The sequence below is a fragment of the Aotus nancymaae genome, unplaced genomic scaffold (assembly GCF_030222135.1).
Source record: "Aotus nancymaae isolate 86718 unplaced genomic scaffold, 86718_ANA_hifiasm-v0.15.2.pri h1tg000018l, whole genome shotgun sequence".
NCBI classification, from domain to species: Eukaryota; Metazoa; Chordata; class Mammalia; order Primates; family Aotidae; genus Aotus; species Aotus nancymaae.
The window spans coordinates 20,125,072-20,142,357 of NW_026988430.1; the positions used below are offsets into that span (position 1 = coordinate 20,125,072).

The 17,286-nt window shown below is 43.5% G+C and overlaps 1 protein-coding gene across 2 annotated transcripts in view; it reads left to right on the forward strand.

Moving 5' to 3' along the window:
- Positions 1–2,032: 2,032 nt before the first annotated feature.
- The window catches only part of RAD51C (RAD51 paralog C), a 50,840-nt gene continuing 35,586 nt past the window's right edge, over positions 2,033–17,286 (forward strand). The window contains exons 1-4 of one of the 2 annotated variants that reach the window (XM_012445577.2): positions 2,033–2,222; positions 5,335–5,593; positions 7,295–7,461; positions 13,683–13,816. In XM_012445577.2, coding sequence (XP_012301000.1) covers positions 2,105–2,222; positions 5,335–5,593; positions 7,295–7,461; positions 13,683–13,816 — 678 coding nt within the window. In that variant the 5' untranslated portion in view covers positions 2,033–2,104. The other variant, XM_012445579.2, reaches the window with a different exon arrangement.

Below are 17,286 nucleotides of genomic sequence, written 5' to 3' on the forward strand. Positions count from 1 at the left end.
GCAACCTCCGCCTCCCAGGTTCAAGCAATTCTCTGCCTCAGCCTCCCACGTAGCTGGGATTACAGGCACCCACCACCACGCCTGGCTAATTTTTATATTTTTGGTAGAGACAGGGTTTCACCATCTTGGCCATGCTGGTCTTGAACTCCCGACCGCGTGATCCACCCGCCTCGGCCTCCCAAAGTGCTAGGATTACAGGTGTGAGCCACCACGCCCAGCCTAAAGACATTTTAAGAATGATGATGAAGGATGGGCACGGTGGCTCACACCTGTAATCTCAGCACTTTGGGAGGCCAAGGAGGGCAGATCACGAGGTCAGGAGGTTGAGACTAGCCTGGCCAACATAGTGAAACCCTGTCTCTACTAAAAATACAAAAGGCCGAGTGTGGTGGTGGCCGCCTGTAATCCCAACTACTCAGGAGGCTGAGGAAGAAGAATCCCGAGTAGCTGGGACCATTGGTGCACGCCACCACGCCCGGCTAGTTTCTTGTACTTTTGGTAGAGACGGGGTTTCGCCATGTTGTCGAGGCTGGTCTCAAATGCATGAGCTCAAGGAGATCTGCCTGCCTTGGCTTCCCAAAGTGCTGGGGTTACAGGTGTAAGCCACCGCACCCGGCCAGCTTTTTTTCTTTTATCAGAATTGATATTAAACTACATGCTAAGCCTCTATGTCCTTATCTTCCTTCTGGCATAACTATGGCCATTTGAAATGTGTGGGATTTGCTAAAGTGCTCAACATACCTTTTTTCGTTTTTTTAGATCTAAGTATGTAGAGGGCTCTGATTTGCAATATTTAGGAAGTTTTTCTAAGCTGGAAAGAAAAGTCAAGACAAAGAATCATCGCCAATAGGTAGGGAATAAGTTACCCCCCCTTAAATAAGTCACACTCACCTAGGCAAGGAAAGATCTCATAAATCACCTTCTAAACTGCTTCCCTTTCTCTCCAAAGTTCATTAATTTAGAAGCGGTCACTACCATGGCTTGAACGCCCCTTCCCAACTCTGTACCACAAAAGGAGCTCTTGTGTAGCCGCGCTCCTCCCTCTCAGGACCCCAGACCCAAAAATAGAGACATTAGTTGCTTACTTTTCCAGCTACTTCTTCAGCTAGGCAGGCCACGAAGAAATAACGGTCTCAGAACCGTCCATGCTCGAGACTCGACTCACAGAAAGGCGTGGGTGGGTGCGGGGAATGAGGACTGTTCTCCCGCAGCGGCAGTTGGGGGCTGGCCCACAATCCCTTGCGAGGGCGGGAAAAGCGAGGGGGGTCAGGAAAGGGGGACGGTCAGCGGGAAGAGCCAAGAGACTGCAACTCTACAATAAGCACACAGATTAATCCTGATATGATTGTTCCCTGAGCTTTTCACACCAAAAAAATGGCAGCTGGCCAGTGTGTGCTCATTACTCTCAGTGCTCCCACTCGAGATCATTCCCATTAATGACTGCGGCTTCACCTAACAGGCCACAATGGAGGCAAGGAAATGTGGAGTGGAAAACCCACTGGGCCTGGCTCTCTATCCTAAGGTCTCCGTCCATTGTTTTACAGTCAGGGTGTACATTTGATAGAGAATCTCTTTTTATTTATTTATTATTTTTTTTTTTTGAGACATAGTCTTGCTCTGTCACCAGGCTGGAATGCAGTGGCGCGATCTCCTCTCACTTCAGCCTGCGCCTCCCGGGTTCAAGCGATTCCTCTGCCTCAGCCTCCCGAGTAGCTGGGACTACAGGCGTGCGCCACCACGCCCAGCTAGTTTTTTGTATTTTAGTAGACAAGGTTTCACCATGTTGGCCAAGATGGTCTCGATCTTCTGAGCTCGTGAAACACCTGCGTCGGCCTCCCAAAGTGCTGGGATTACAGGCATGAGCCACCGCGCCCGGCCTGGGGAATATCTAAATGGGATTTTGGGGAATTATAACGGAATGGCGCCTAAGTGTGAAAATACACAAGCCTGCGCAGAGCTGCAAGGTTCACGCCAGCGTGGCCAGCCCCTTCCGCTTTACGTCTGACGTCACGGCGTACGCCCCGGCGAGGGCGTGCGGAGCTTGGTTGCTCCGGGGTTAGCGGCTGAGCCTGTGCGACTGCGCGGGAAGACGTTCCGCTTTGAAATGCAGCGGGATTTGTTGAGTTTCCCTCTGTCTCCAGCGGTGCGGGTGAAGTTGGTGTCTGCGGGTTTCCAGACTGCTGAGGAACTCCTGGAGGTTAAACCCTCCGAGCTTAGCAAAGGTAGCGATTCCTGATGGCAAGCTGAGGCACAGTGGCCGCCGTTAGTGCCGCCGCAGTCTTGGTTCTCCCGCCTTGGGCTTCACTTCAGCCCAGTCTCCGTCAGATTCTGCTGTCTCCCACGGCCGCGTTTACAACGTGAAACAGCTCCTCGACTCCACTTACAAGTTGTCTGAATGGTTGGGAGAACTGTGGTCGTGAAAACATTTACTAACTGCTTTTCCTCTGGCAATGCCTGCTGAATGCTTTGAGGATTGTCTCATTTAATCCTCAAGGAACCTGCTTATGTCGATTATTATGTTCGGTATATGGATGAGAGAAAGAACTTATGTCTTGGGGAGGTTAGGTAACTTTTCATGATAACTGGGTTAGGAAATAGTGGAGTCACAATTGGTTGTCTAATTTTTGCTGTTCCAAGATCAAAGGGGTAAGGGTTAAATTTCAGAAATGCAGGATTTGTGTAGGACTGGAGACACTAAGAATGAGAAAGGGAGTAGAATCCCTGGAATCTTAAGGAAGCAGTAGAAGGGATATTCTCCTCTTACGTAATTCACCAAAACACCCAAAACCTCATATTCCAGAGCACTGCAGATTGGTGGGAACCACTGCATCTTGAGGTATACAAATATGAAGCTTGTGGTGGTCACTCTTTGTGCACATTACACTGTAATATGCTCAGACCTGTGCTATTCATTATTGCCCTTAATGATGGAAAATACGGAGGTTTCAATTTGCCCCTAAAGAATGTCTTGGCCGGGCACGGTGGCTCACGCCTGTAATCCCAGCACTTTGGGAGGCCGAGGTGGGTGGATCACAAGGTCAGGAGTTCGAGACCAGCCTGGTCAATATGGTGAAACCCCCATCTCTATTAAAAATACAAAAATTAGCTGGGTGTGGTGGTGGGCACCTGTAGTCCCAGCTGCTTGGGAGGTTGAGGCAGGAGAATCGCTTGAAAGCGGGAAGTGGAGGTTGCAGTGAGCCGAGATCGCGCCACTGCTCTCCAGCCTGGACGACAGAGAGAGACTCTGTCTCAAAAAAGAAAAAAAAAAAAGTCTTGTAGACCCAACCTTAACTGTTTAAGTCATACTGCACGCAGACTGTGTCCCCCCAAATTTGATGGGCTCCTTTTTCTTCATCAAGTTGGTTTTTCAAAGAAGAAATGTGAGACTCTGAATAATAATAATCACTAACAACTATTGACCATTTTAGATGGCCTTGATATTCTGCCAAGCTTTTTACATGTATTGTCTCATTCCTGTTTTATAGAAGAAAAAAATTTGAGCAAAAAGAAGTGAAGTGACTTGCCCAAAGTCAAACCATAAGTGGTGCCAGAATTTACAAACCCAGGCAATCTGATTCCAGCATTCAGGCTCTTGAACTGGATTAAGATTTTCATTTCCTAAATGTTGTCATCACCGTTGTCTTTTATTAGCCCCATATTTATGGCTCATATTCTTATCAAATCAAGCACCGATATATTAAACTGATAAGTGATGTCATCTTCATCATTATTTCTTCAGCCAGCTTGTTTTGTAACTGCCATTTTCTCTTCTCAGGCCATACTGTCAGACGGGTGAAATTGCATAGTCAAGGGAGCATAAGTGAATTCTTTAAAATACCTGTGCATTGGGTAATTGTTCTCATTAGTTTGGAGTGATATATGAATTTTTTTACATCAGTTATTTCCATGAAAACTTTTTATTGTAAATAATACGTGCATATGTGCCTCTTAAAGTTGTACCTTATTTCAGGCAGTTAAAAAATGAGAATTTTTCATTCTCATCTTAAAAATAATTTGTGTACTTTATGAGTACGAGATAATTATGGCTTCATAAGACCAAAAGAGATAGTAAAAACGTGCTAATAGTGAGTACATTTTGGCTGGGTGCAGTGGCTCATGCCTGTAATACCAGCAGTTTGGGAGGGTGAGGTGGGCAAATCACGAGGTCAGATGTTGGAGACTGGCCTGACCAACATGGTGAAACCCTGTCTCTACTAAAAATGCAAAAATTAGTTGGGCATGGTGTTGCGTGCATGTAAACCCAGCTACTCAAGGAGACTGAGGCAGGAGAATTGCTTGAACCCGGGAGGTGGAGGTTGCAGTGAGCTGAGATGGAGCCATTGCACTCCAGCCTGGGAGACAGAGCGAGACTCCTTCTCAAAAAAGAAAGAAAGAAAGGCCCGGTGCAGTGGCTCACGCCTGTAATCCCAGCACTTTGGGAGGCCGAGGTGTGTGGATCACCTGAGGTCAGGAGTTAGAGACCAGTCTGGCCAACATGGAGAAACCCCCTCTCTACTAAAAATACAAAAAATTAGCCGGGCGTGGTGGTGCACGCCTGTAATCCCAGCTACTCGGGAGGCTGAGGCAGGAGAATCGCTTGAACTTGGGAGGTGCAGGTTGCGGTGGGCCGAGATCACGCCTAGACAACAAGAGCAAAACTCCATCTCAAAAAAAGAAAAAAAAAATAGTGAGTACATTTTTATTTCTGCTTCCTGAGACATTCTTGTAGGTACTCAGAAATGCTTTAGTTGAATCATTTCTGAGCTAATAGGAAAATCTTTAAGTGATGACTAAGAAAACAAATTCCTTTATTGATCTGAATTTTTTTTTTTTTTGAGATGGAGTCTCGCTCTGTCACCCAGGCTGGAGTGCCGTGGTGCTATCTCAGCTCACTGCAACCTCCACCTCCCGGGTTCAAACAATTTTCCTGCCTCAGTCTCCTTGAGTAGCTGGGATTACAGGTACGCAAGAGATTCTCCCTGCCTCAGCCTCCCAGGAAATAGCTGGGATTACAGGCGTGTGCCACCATGCCTGGCTAATTTTTGTATTTTTAGTAGAGATAGGGTTACACCACGTTGGCCAGAATGGTCTTGAACTCCAGACCTCGTGATCTGCCCACCTTGGCCTCCCAAAATGCTGGCATTACAGGTGTGAGCCACAGTGTCCAGCCAAACTGAAAAATTAAATGGTTGAAAGAATGTTACATTTTTATCTTTCTCTACTCTTAGCATCACTCTTGTCTAAAAATTAAAATTAATCAAGACAATCCATTATCATGTTACACTGTTTTAAATCTCTAAAATTAGGGTTCTTTTTTTCTTATTTTATTTTCAGAAGCTGGGATATCTAAAGAGGAAGCCTTAGAAACTCTGCAAATTATAAGAAGAGAATGTCTCACAAATAAACCAAGATACGCTGGTACATCTGTGTCAGGCAAGAAGTGTACAGCACTGGAACTTCTTGAGCAGGAGCATACCCAGGGCTCCATAATTACCTTCTGTTCAGCACTAGATAATATTCTTGGGGGTGGAGTACCCTTAATGAAAACAACAGAAATTTGTGGTGCACCAGGCATTGGAAAAACACAATTATGGTAAAATAAAATGTTCTTCTTTTAAGGATGGGTTTAATAACATATTATGAAAGTAGTAGTTTGTACTGTCAGTTTATAATCAGGAAACCAAGTAAGGTATATATGTGCTCTTAATTTTAAGTGGGTCTGTGCATCAAACAAAAATTAAGTTACTATTTGTGTTACTTCAGTATCCCTTCTTAATAAATTGATGCAATTATTTTGATATGAAAAAATGTTTCTTTTGCAAATTGTAGTGTATTCATAAGGTTAAACAGGAAGTTTCTGCTTCATTCATTCCTGAGACTATTTTTGAAAGTCAGATGTTTGAAAGTAGATTTATGGCTAGGTGCAGTGACTCATGCCTATAATCCCAGCACTTTGGGAGGTTGAGGCAGGAGGATCGCTTGAGCCCAGGAGTTTGAGGCCCGCCTGGGAAACAGTGAGACCTCATCTCTACTAAAAATGAAAAATTAGCTGAATGTGGTGGCACATGCTTGTGGTCCTAGCTATTTGGGAGGCTGAGGCAGGAGGATTGCTTGAGCCGGGGAGGTCGAAACTGCAGTGAGCCTTGATTGCGCCACTGCATTCCTGTCTGGGCAGCAGAGTGAGACCCCTATATCAAAAAAGAAAAGAGGCCAGGCGCTGTTGCTCACGCCTGTAATCCCAGCACTTTGGGAGCCTGAGGCGGGCAGATCACCTGAGGTCAAAGTTTCGAGACCAGCCTGGCCAACATGGCGAAACCCTGTCTCTACTAAAAATACAAAAAAATTAGCCAGGCATGGTGGCACATTGTCCCAGCTACTCAGGAAGCTGAGGCAGGATAATGGCTTGAACCTGGGAACCACAAAAGAAGCTCTTGTGTAGCCCAGCTCCTCCCTCTCAGGACCCCAGGAGCCCAGACCCACTAATGGGAACATTAGTTGCTTACTTTTCCAGCTACTTCTTAAGGTAGGCAGGCCATGAAGAAATAACAGTCTCAGAAACCTCCATGCTCGAGACTCAACTCCCTGGAAGGCATGGGTGGGTGCGGGAAATGGGGACTGATGTCTTCCAGGGGCCACTGGGGGCTGGCCTACAATCCCTCGCCGGGGCCTGAAAAGTGAGGAAGATTACAAAAGGGGGACAGCCAATGAGAAGAGCCAAGAGGCTGCAACTCTACAATGAGGATGCAGACTAATCCAAATGATTGTTGCCTGAGTTTTTCACACCAAAAAAAAAAAGGTAACTGGCCAGTGTGTGCTTGTTACTGTCACTACTCCCACTCGAGATAATTCCTATTAATGACTCTGAGGCTTCACCTAACAGGCCATGGTGGAGGCAAGGAAATGTGACATGGAGGTTGCATTGAGCTTAGATCGTGCCACTCACTGCACTCCAGCTTGGGTGACAGAGTGAGACTCTGTCTCAAAAAAAAAGCAAAAATAGAAAGTAGATTTATGTATAATAAGGGGTTCCATTTCTAGAGGCCTGGAAATTATTAAAATATCCTTAATCTTGATTTTATAGGCATGCCCTCTCCCCAGTCCAATTGATTCACATATAGTCAATTGGTTCACATTACCTCTGGAGCCATGAAGAGTTAGACATTTCTGTTTCCTTGGGAGTTTATTTGCATTTATAAAACTTTAGTGATACCTAACTTGTCATTATCTGGAGTTTCAAATGCACTGCCTTAGATGATCATGATGATTTAGTTATTTGCCATCTTTCTCTTGACAGTATGCAGTTGGCAGTAGATGTGCAGATACCAGAATGTTTTGGAGGAGTGGCAGGTGAAGCAGTTTTTATTGATACAGAGGGAAGTTTTATGGTTGATAGAGTGGTAGACCTTGCTGCTGCCTGCATTCAGCACCTTCAGCTTATAGCAGAAAAACACAAGGGAGAGGGTAAGTTAGCAAACGATCCTCCTTTTTTCTCTATTAATAATTTTGCAATTTTTATATTAGTAATTTGTATTTGTGCCTGTCTCAGACCTCCGCAACAGATCATTTGGAATATGAAGCCTAATGACTTGACAGTGAACTAGTGTTAAACTCTGCTACTACTTTTACAAAATGAGAAATGCCATAGCCTGGACTGGCTTTTTTTCCTTCCCACTTTATGGCCCTCACTTCTTACTATAGAATCTTTGGGACAAAACCTATGTATGTATTTCAGTCATCATACTCCATCTTATTAGGTATAAGTTAATGTTTTTGGACACCTTAATGTAAGCAACTGTTGTTAAATATATTCAATGTATAATAATTTCCATATTGGTTTTCCAAAAACCAAAGGTAGCTTTGAAAACCACGTCTGAGGCCAAGTGCAGTGACTCATGCCTGTAATCCCAGCACTTTGGGAGGCCAAGGTGGGTGGATTACCTGAGGTCAGGAGTTTGAGACCAGCCTGACCAACATGATGAAACCCTATCTCCACTAAAAATACAAAAATTAACCTGGTATGGTGGTACACACCTATAATCTCAGTTACTCAGGAGGCTGAGGCAGGAGAATCACTTGAACTCAGGAGGCAGAGGTTGCCGTAAGCCCAGATTGAGCCGGTGCACTCCAGCCTAGGCGACAGAGTAAGACTGTCTCTTAAAAACAACAACAAAAAAGAAAATTATGTCTGAAACCAACTCAAAGCGTTAAAATTGTTTTGGTAAAAAAAAAGAAAATTATGTGTGAAATGTTTAGATTATTAAGCAGATAGACATGGGGCTTTGGTTAGTGTATAGCTAATTTCATAACTGCACTAATTTTTTTTTGACTTTTTTTTTTTTTTGAGACCGAGACAGCATTTCACCATGTTGGCCACGCTGGTCTTGAACTCCTGACTGCCAGTAATCCACCTGCCTCGGCCTCCCAAAGTGCTGAGATTACAGGCGTGAGCCACTGCGCCCCGGCCAACTGCACTGAGTTTTAACGTGTTTGGGAGGTATCTTTGGTGCTCGTTAGGTGAAAATAAAGTGACTATAAAACAGTTTTTTTGAGACAGAATCTTGCTTGGCCTCCCAAAGTGCGGAGATTACAGGTGTGAGCCACTGCGCCCCGGCCAGACTGCACTGAGTTTTAACGTGTTTGGGAGGTATCTTTGGTGCTTGTTAGGTGAAAATAAAGTGACTATAAAACAGTTTTTTTGAGACAGAATCTTGCTTGGCCTCCCAAAGTGCTGGGATTACAGGCATGAGCCTGGCTTAAAATATTTTTTTGAAAGGTAATTTATATTCAAGTCCTTATTCTTTCAATTACTTATAAATTAAATGGCTTATGGATTGACTGTTTTCTTTTTTCGTTTATTATTTTTTTTTTGACAGAGTCTTGCTCTGTTGCGCAGGCTAGAGTGCAGTGGCGCAATGTCGGCTCACTGCAACCTCCGCCTGCCTGGTTGAAGCAATTCTCCTGCCTCAGCCTCCTGAGTAGCTGGGACTACGGGTGAGCACCACCATGCCCAGCTAATTTGTATTTTTAGTAGAGATGGAGTTTCACCATGCTGGCCAGGCTGGTCTCGAACTCCCGACCTTGTGATCCACTCATCTTGACCTCCCAAAGTGCTGAGATTACAGATGTGAGCCACCGTGCCCAGCATGATTGACTCTTTTCTTTTGCTTTGTTTTATTTATTTTTTGGATATGAGGTCTTTATTCTTTCCTCTAGAAGTTTTTTTTAAAAATAATGCTTTTCATAAGATTTTCTTTGTCTATTTCCTTTAAATGAGTGTAGTCAGCTGCATTTTCTTTTTCATGGAGGTTCTAAGTATTCCATTTAGCTGATGACTGGCATGCTTACTGAAAGACTTTTGGGCACTGGCAGGATATGCCACCCCAAAATATGCCAGTTTGGCATAAGGATTATTTTGAGCTGAAGGCAATTGAGAAGAAACAGATAAAGGAACTCTGCCCTTCCTCAAGTTTTTTTTTGAGACGGAGTCTCACTCTTGTCACCCAGGCTGGATTGCAGTGGCACAATCTTGGCTCACTGCAACCTCCGCCTCCCAGGCTCAAGCAATTCTCCTGCCTCAGCCTCCTGAGTAGGATTATAGGCACCTGCCACCATGCCTGGCTGATTTTTGTACTTTTAGTAGAGGTGGGGTTTTGCCATGTTGGCCAGGCTGGTCTCGAATTCCTGACCTCAGGTAATCTGCCCGCCTCGGCCTCCCAAAGTGCTGAGATTACAGGCATGAGCCACTGTGCCCAGCCCTTTCCTCTATTTTTCTAAAAATAGGGCATAAATGTACAAAAGAGCCCCATCTTCCCTCTCTTATCAGAAAGACAAAAGTTAATCATCACAGACAACTTTAGACTCTTATCAGCCTACATAACAAATTTTACTAGCTATTCTTTATCTCCAATTAGTTTCCCATATATTTGCCTTAACACAATATTTGCTGCCGTTAGAGACTCATGGTCTTTTTCCTTTGTCTTGTTACTTCTCTAAAAATTTATTGTACCTTCGGGAAGATAAGCCTAAATCTTTATTTTATTTTATTTATTTATTTTTTTTGAGACAGAATCTGGCTCTGCTGCCCAGGCTGCAGTGCAGTGGTGCAGTCTTGACTAACTGCAATCTCCACCTCTTAGGTTCAAGCGATTTTCCTGCCTCAGCCTCCCGAGTAGCTGGGAGCTGGGAATACAGGCGCATGCCACCATACCTAGCTAATTTTTGTATTTTTAGTAGAGACAGAGTTCACCATGTTGGCCAGACTGGTCTCAAACTTCTTTTTTTCTTTTTTTTTTTTTTTTGGTCTCAAACTTCTTACCTCAAGTTATTCTACCTCGGCTTCCCTAAGTACTGGAATTATAGGTGTGAACCACTATGCCCGGCCCCAAATCTTACCAGTTTTGAATTACTACTCTCTGGACTCTCCTGTGTTACAGGCGCTATGCACAATTAATAAACTGTTTTTCTCTTGTTAATCCATTTTTTACTAGTCCAATTTATAGGGCTTCAGCCAAGAAACCTAAGAGGGTAGCAGAAAAAAGAATTTTTCCTCCCTTATACCTTAAGGCTACGTATGCCACAATGCATGATTTTGTAATAGTGTCTTAAAATCTTACTGTAAATAGAGTGGGTATAGCACTCAGATGTAAAGTTTTTTTTTTTTTTTTTTTTTGAGACGGAGTCTCACTCTGTCACCAAGGCTGGCATGCAATGGCACGATCTTGGCTCACTGCAACCTCCGCCTCCTGGGTTCAAGCCATTCTCCTGCCTCAGCCTCCCAAGTAGCTGAAATTACAGGTGTCTGCCACCACGCCTGGCTGGTTTTTTTGTATCTTTAGTAGAGATGGAATTTTACCATGTTGGCCAGGCTGGTCTCAAACTCCTGACCTAGTGATCCACCTACCTTGGCCTCCTAAAGTACTGGAATTACAGGCATGAGCCCCCAACGCCCAGCCTCAAACTGTTTTGTTTTGTTTTTTTAAAACTTCTGACCTTGTGATTGACCTGCCTTAGCCTCCCAAAGTGCTGGAATTATAGGCGTGAGCCACCAGCCCAGATATAAAGTTTTTAATAATTGATATGAGATTAAATTGTCATTGTTTTGGTGAAAAATTGACTCTGTTAGGTATATGTTTGCAAGAGGCAATGTTTTCTATTGATTTTTCAGTGTTAAAATTTAAGAACATTTTGTTTATTTTTAATATTTTACTTTTTTTTGAAACAATGTCTCACTTTGTCACCTAGGCTGCAGTGCAGTAGCATGATCATGGTTCACTGCAGCTTTGGCCTCCCTGGGCTCAGGTGATCCTTTCATTTCAGCCCCCCAAATAGCTGGGACTACAGGCGGGCACCACCATGCCCAGCTAATTTTTTTTTTTTTTTTTTTTTGTATTTTTTATAGAGACGGAGTTTTGTCATGTTGCCCAGACTGGTCTTGAACTCATGGGCTCAAGTGATCTGCCTGCCTTGGCCTCCTAAAGTGTTAGAATTACAGGTATGAGCCACTGTGCCTGGCCTAAGTACATTTTAAAATGCAGTAACTAATTGGTTTCTCTCTGAAATACGTACAAAACCAAACTTTTTTTTTTCTGAGACAGAGTCTTGCTCTGTCGCCAAGGCTAGAGTGCAGTGGCTCGATCTCATTTCACTGCAACCTCTATCTCCAGGGCTCAAGCAATTCTCCTGCCTCAGCCTCCCGAGTAGCTGGGATTACAGGCATGCGCCACCATGCCAGGCTAATTTTTGTATTTTTAGTAGAGACAGGGGTTCACCATGGTGGCCAGGCTGGTCTCAAACTCCTGACCTAGTGATCCACCTAACTTGGCCTCCTACTAAGTACTGGAATTACAGGCATGAGCCCCCCACGCCCAGCCTCAAACTGTTTTATTTTATTTTATTTTATTTTTTATTTATTTATTTTTTTTTGAGACGGAGTTTCGCTCTTGTTACCCAGGCTGGAGTGCAATGGCGTGATCTCGGCTCACCGCAACCTCCGCCTCCTGGGTTCAGGCAATTCTCCTGCCTCAGCCTCCTGAGTAGCTGGGATTACAGGCACGCACCACTATGCCCAGCTAATTTTTTTGTATTGGTAGAGACGGGGTTTCACCATGTTGACCAGGATGGTCTCGATCTCTTGACCTCGTGATCCACCCGCCTCGGCCTCCCAAAGTGCTGGGATTACAGGCTTGAGCCACCGCGCCCGGCCTATTTTATTTTTTTTAAACATCCAATCTAAGGAAGATTTTTAAATAATTGTTGCTAGTTAAACATCAAGTTATACTATAGCATTCAACAGAAAAAATGCTTCATTTGAACATTTTTCCTAACTTTTTTTTTTTAAGAGACCGAGTTTTATTCTGTTACCCATGTTGGAATCCAGTGGCACAATCACAGCTTACTGTATCCTTGACCTCCCAGGCTCAAGCAATCCTCTTACCTTAACCTCCTAAGTAGCTAAGACTATAGTTGCACTCTATCACACCTAATTTTTGTATTTTTTGCAGATAATGGGATTTTGCCATGTTGCCCAGGCTGCCATTAACTTAATTTGTAGTCCTAAGGAAAAAAACAAGAAAGAGAAACTTCATTATGTTACTTCTGTTCAATGAAATCAGGGACTAGAAATGTGAAAAGGCATCCTGGCGCAGTGGCTCATGCCTGTAATACCAGCACTTTGGGAGGCTGAGGCGAGCAGATCACCTGAGGTTAGGAGTTCGAGACCAGCCTGGCCAACATGGTGAAACCCTGTCTCTACTAAAAATACAAAAAATTATCTGGGCGTGGTGGTAGCTGCCTGTAATCCCATCTACTTGGGAGGCTGAGGCAGGAGAATTGCTTGAACCTGGAAGGCAGAGGTTGCAGTGAGCCAAGGTCGTGTCATTGCACTCCAGCCTGGGCAACGAGCGAAACTCCACCTCAAAAAAAAAAAGAAAAGAAAAGAAATATGAAAAGGCAGGCATTAAAACACTAGTTGTATTTGTTTATAAATAATTTTACATAGCCTGATATATAAAGAAACAGTGGAAAATGTGAAAATAAAAGATCAGGCTAGGTGTGGTGGCTCATGTCTGTAATTTCAGCACTTTGGGAGGCTGAGGCAGGCGGATCACCTGAGGTCAGGAGTTCGAGACCAGCCTGGTCAACATGTTGAAACTCCATTTCTACTAAAAATACAAAAATTAGCTGGGCATGGTGGTGAGCATCTGTAATCCCAACTACTCGAGAGGCTGAGGCAGGAGAATCGCTTGAGCCCAGAGGCTCTAGAGGTTGCAGTGTGTGGAGATCATGCCACTGCACTCCAGCCTGGGTAACAGAGTGAGACTTTATCTCAAAAAATATAAAAAATCAAGTGGCTGGGCACAGTGTTTTATGCCTGTAATCCCAGTGCTTTGGAAGGCTGTGGCAGGAGGATCCCTTGAGCCTAGGAGTTGGAGATTGCAGTGAGCTATGATTGCCATGGTGCTCCAGCCTGGGCATCAGAGTGAGACCTCACCTCTAAAAAATTAAGAGAGATCAGGAATTATGAACTGATAGTTTATAGTAATTTTTGCTACAGTTTGTCATCTTTCACTTAAATAATTTTGTTATCCAAAGGAGAACAGTTTGTTATTAAAAAGTATTGTTTTCCTACAATTGCCAGCACATCCAAATAGGTAAAACTAATTAAGATTGTTATGTTGTTTCAGAACACCGAAAAGCTTTGGAGGATTTCACTCTTGAAAATATTCTTTCCCATATTTATTATTTTCGCTGTCGTGACTACACAGAGTTACTGGCACAAGTTTATCTTCTTCCAGATTTCCTTTCAGAACACTCACAGGTATGAGTCAGACTACTCAAATGTAACTAACCAAGTATTTTTTGAGGTATCTGATAAGCATGAAAAAATAACCAACCAGTACAGTAGCATAAAATCAAAGTCAAAGCCAATTGAGAAAATGTCTTCCTTCCTTGACCTACGATTTATTTATATTTGTTTTGTGCATATGTATGTAGTGTATGCCCAGAGTAAGAAATTGAAATAATATAGAAAGAAATTTCAATTCCAGTAATAGTGGGATAGCTATACTATACCTAGAAAGTATAGTATACCATACCTAGAAAGGTATGAAATGAAAAATAAAAACTTCCTTCTGCTACTGTTTCCTAGTGCCTCCCGCCAAAGTTGATCACTATTGGCCAGGTACAGTGGCTCATAGTTGTAATCCCAGCACTTTGGGAGGCCAAGGTGGGAGGTTTACTTGAGCCCAGTAGTTCCAGACCAGCCTGGGCAACATAGTAAGACATTGTCTCAGGCTGGTCACGGTGGCTTACGCCTATAATCCTAGCACTTTGGGAGGCCGAGGTGGGTGGATCATGAGGTCAAGAGATCGAAACCATCCTGGTCAACATAGTGAAACCCCATCTCTACTAAAAATACAAAAATTAGCTGTGCATGGTGGCGTATGCCTGTAGTCCCAGTTACTCAGGAGGCTGAGACAGGAGAATTACTTGAACCCAGGAGGTGGAGGTTGCTGTGAGTCGAGATCGTGCCATTGCACTCCAGCCTGGGTAACAGGAGCAAAACTCCATCTCAAAAAAAAAAAAGACATTGTCTCTACAAAAAAAAAAAAAAGAAAAAGCCATGTGTGGTGTAGCTGTAGCTGTAGTTTCAGCTACTGAAAGCCAGGGTGGAGCAGGGTTGAGGTGGGAGGATTGCTTCAGCCCAGCAGTTGAATGCTACATTGAGCTACCATGCTATCATACATGGCCTTTTTTTTTTTTTTTTTTTGGTAGAAATGGAGTCACTTCCTGGGGTCAAGCGATTTCTCGCCTCAGCCTTCCAAAGTACTGGGATTACAGGCATGAGTCACTGTGCCTGGCCCTTTAATTTTGATAAACATTATCAGTGACAAAGATCGCCCTGAGGGAACTTGGCCCCATCCCATCTTTGGCCTGCCCAGCCCAGTCTTAGCAAAGAATCCTGCTGTCAGTTCAGTGAGAATTTCTCACACTTGATAGTCTGATCACCTTTGATATCTGATCACATTCCTCATTTCCTACCTTCGATGTTCAAATCCTTGGCCTGCCTTTAGTTTTTTATTTTTATTTTTATTTATTTATTTATTTATTTTTAAAGACGGGGTTTCAACGGGGTTTCACCATGTTGGTCAGGCTGGTCTTGAACTCCTGACCTCAGGTGATCTGCCCGCCTTGGCCTCCAAAGTGCTTAGATTACAGGCGTGAGCCACCATGCCCGACCTTTTTTTTTTTTAATTTTTAGTTTTTTGATTTGACAGAGTCTTGCTCTGTTTCCCAGGCTGGAGTGCAGTGGCGGGATCTTGGCTCACTGCAACCTCTGCTTCTCATGTTCAGGTGATTCTCCTGCCTCGGCCTCTCAAATAGCTGGGACTACAGGCATGCGCCACTGTGCCTAGCTAATTTTTTTTTTTGTATTTTTAGTAGAGATAGGGTTTTGCATGTTGGCTAGGCTGGTCACCTGGCCGGCCTGCCTTTAATAAGAATCCTGTTAGGTCAGTTTAGTAAGAATTTCCTTACCCATGATGTCTCACTGTTAGAAATTGTCTATCCACTGACTCCTTCACCAGTGCTTTTTTTTTTTTCCTTGAGATGGAATCTCAGTCTGGCACCATCTCAGCTCACTGCAGCCTCCACCACAACGCCCAGCTAATTTCTTTTGTGTTTGTTTTTAGTAGAGACAGGTTTCATCCTGTTGGCCAGAGTGGTCTTGATCTCTTGACCTCGTGATCCGCCTCCCTTCACCTCGCAAAGAGTTGGGATTACAGGTGTGAGCCACCGTGCCCGGCCTCACCTTGCTCTTGGCCGTGAATCCCCACTTGTCCTTGTATTCCGATTTGAACCCAATCTCTCCCCTATTGTGATACTCCTTTTGGAATAGCCTTGAATAAAATCTCCTCACTGTTTCAAGAAGTATTAGAATAATTTTTTTTAACACAAATTGCCCTTCAGAAAGATTGCATCAATTTCTACTCTTATTAACAATGTGTTAGAATGCCTGTTATCCATCATCCTGATCTTATGAATATTTTTGCCAGGATTCTGCATAGAAAATGCCATCTCTTTGTTCACTTCAACCTCCAACTCCCAGGTTCAAGTGATTCTCCCACCTCAGCCTCCCAAGCAGCTGGGATTACAGGCGCCTGTCACCACCCCTGGCTAATTTTTTGTGTTTTTAGTAGAAACAAGGTTTCACCATGTTGACCAGGCTGGTCTTGAACTCCTGACCTCAGATGATCTGCCTGCCTTGGCTTCCCAAAGTGCTGGGATTACAGATGTGAGCTACCATGCCCAGCCTCAGATCTAAGTCTTTAATTCATTTTTTTGGTTTTCGTATATGGCAAGAGATAGGGGTCTAGTTTTCTTCTGCATATGGATATCCAGTTTTCCCAGCACCATTTATTAAAGACACTGTCCTTTTCTAATGTATATTCTTGGCACCTTTATTGAAATTGAGTTTACTGTAGGCATATGAACTTGTTTCTGGGTTCTGGGTTCTGCTGCATTGGTCTATGTGTACATTTTTATGCCAGCACCATGCTGTTTTCATTACTGCAACTCTGTAGTATAATTTGAAGTCAAGTAATGTGATTTGTCTAGTTTTGTTCTTTTTGCTCAGGATAGTTTTGGCTGTTCTGGGTCTTCCATGTATGTTGATTTTTGTATCCTGTAACTTCACTGAATTTCTTTATCAGTTCTAATAGTTTTTTGGTGGAGTCTTTAGGTTTTTCCAAATATAAGATCATATCATCTGCAAACAAGGCTAATTTGACTTCTTCCTTTCCAATGTGGACATCCTTTATTTTTTTCTCATTCCTGATTGCTCTCGCTAGGACTTCCAGTACTGTGTTAAATAACAGTGGTTAAAATGAGCATCTCTGTGGTGTTACAGATTTTAGCTCAGTTTTTCCTCATTCAGTATAGTATTAGTTGTGGGTCTGTTGCATATGGCTTTTATAGTGTTGAGGATGTTCCTTATTATACCCAGCTTTATGAGGGTTTTTATTATGAAAGAATTTTGAATTTTATCAAATGCTTTTTTTAGCATCAGTTGAAAATATGTGGGGTTTTTTGTTTTTGTTTTTGTTTTTGTTTTTGAAAATAGAGATGAGGTTTCACAATATTGGTCAGGCTGGTCTCGAACTCCTGACCTCAGGTGATCCACCCGCGTAGGCCTCCCAAAGTGCTGGGATTACAGGCATGAGCCACCGCACCCGGCCTGAAAATATGTGGTTTTTGTCCTTCATTCTGTTGATATGATGTATCAGATTG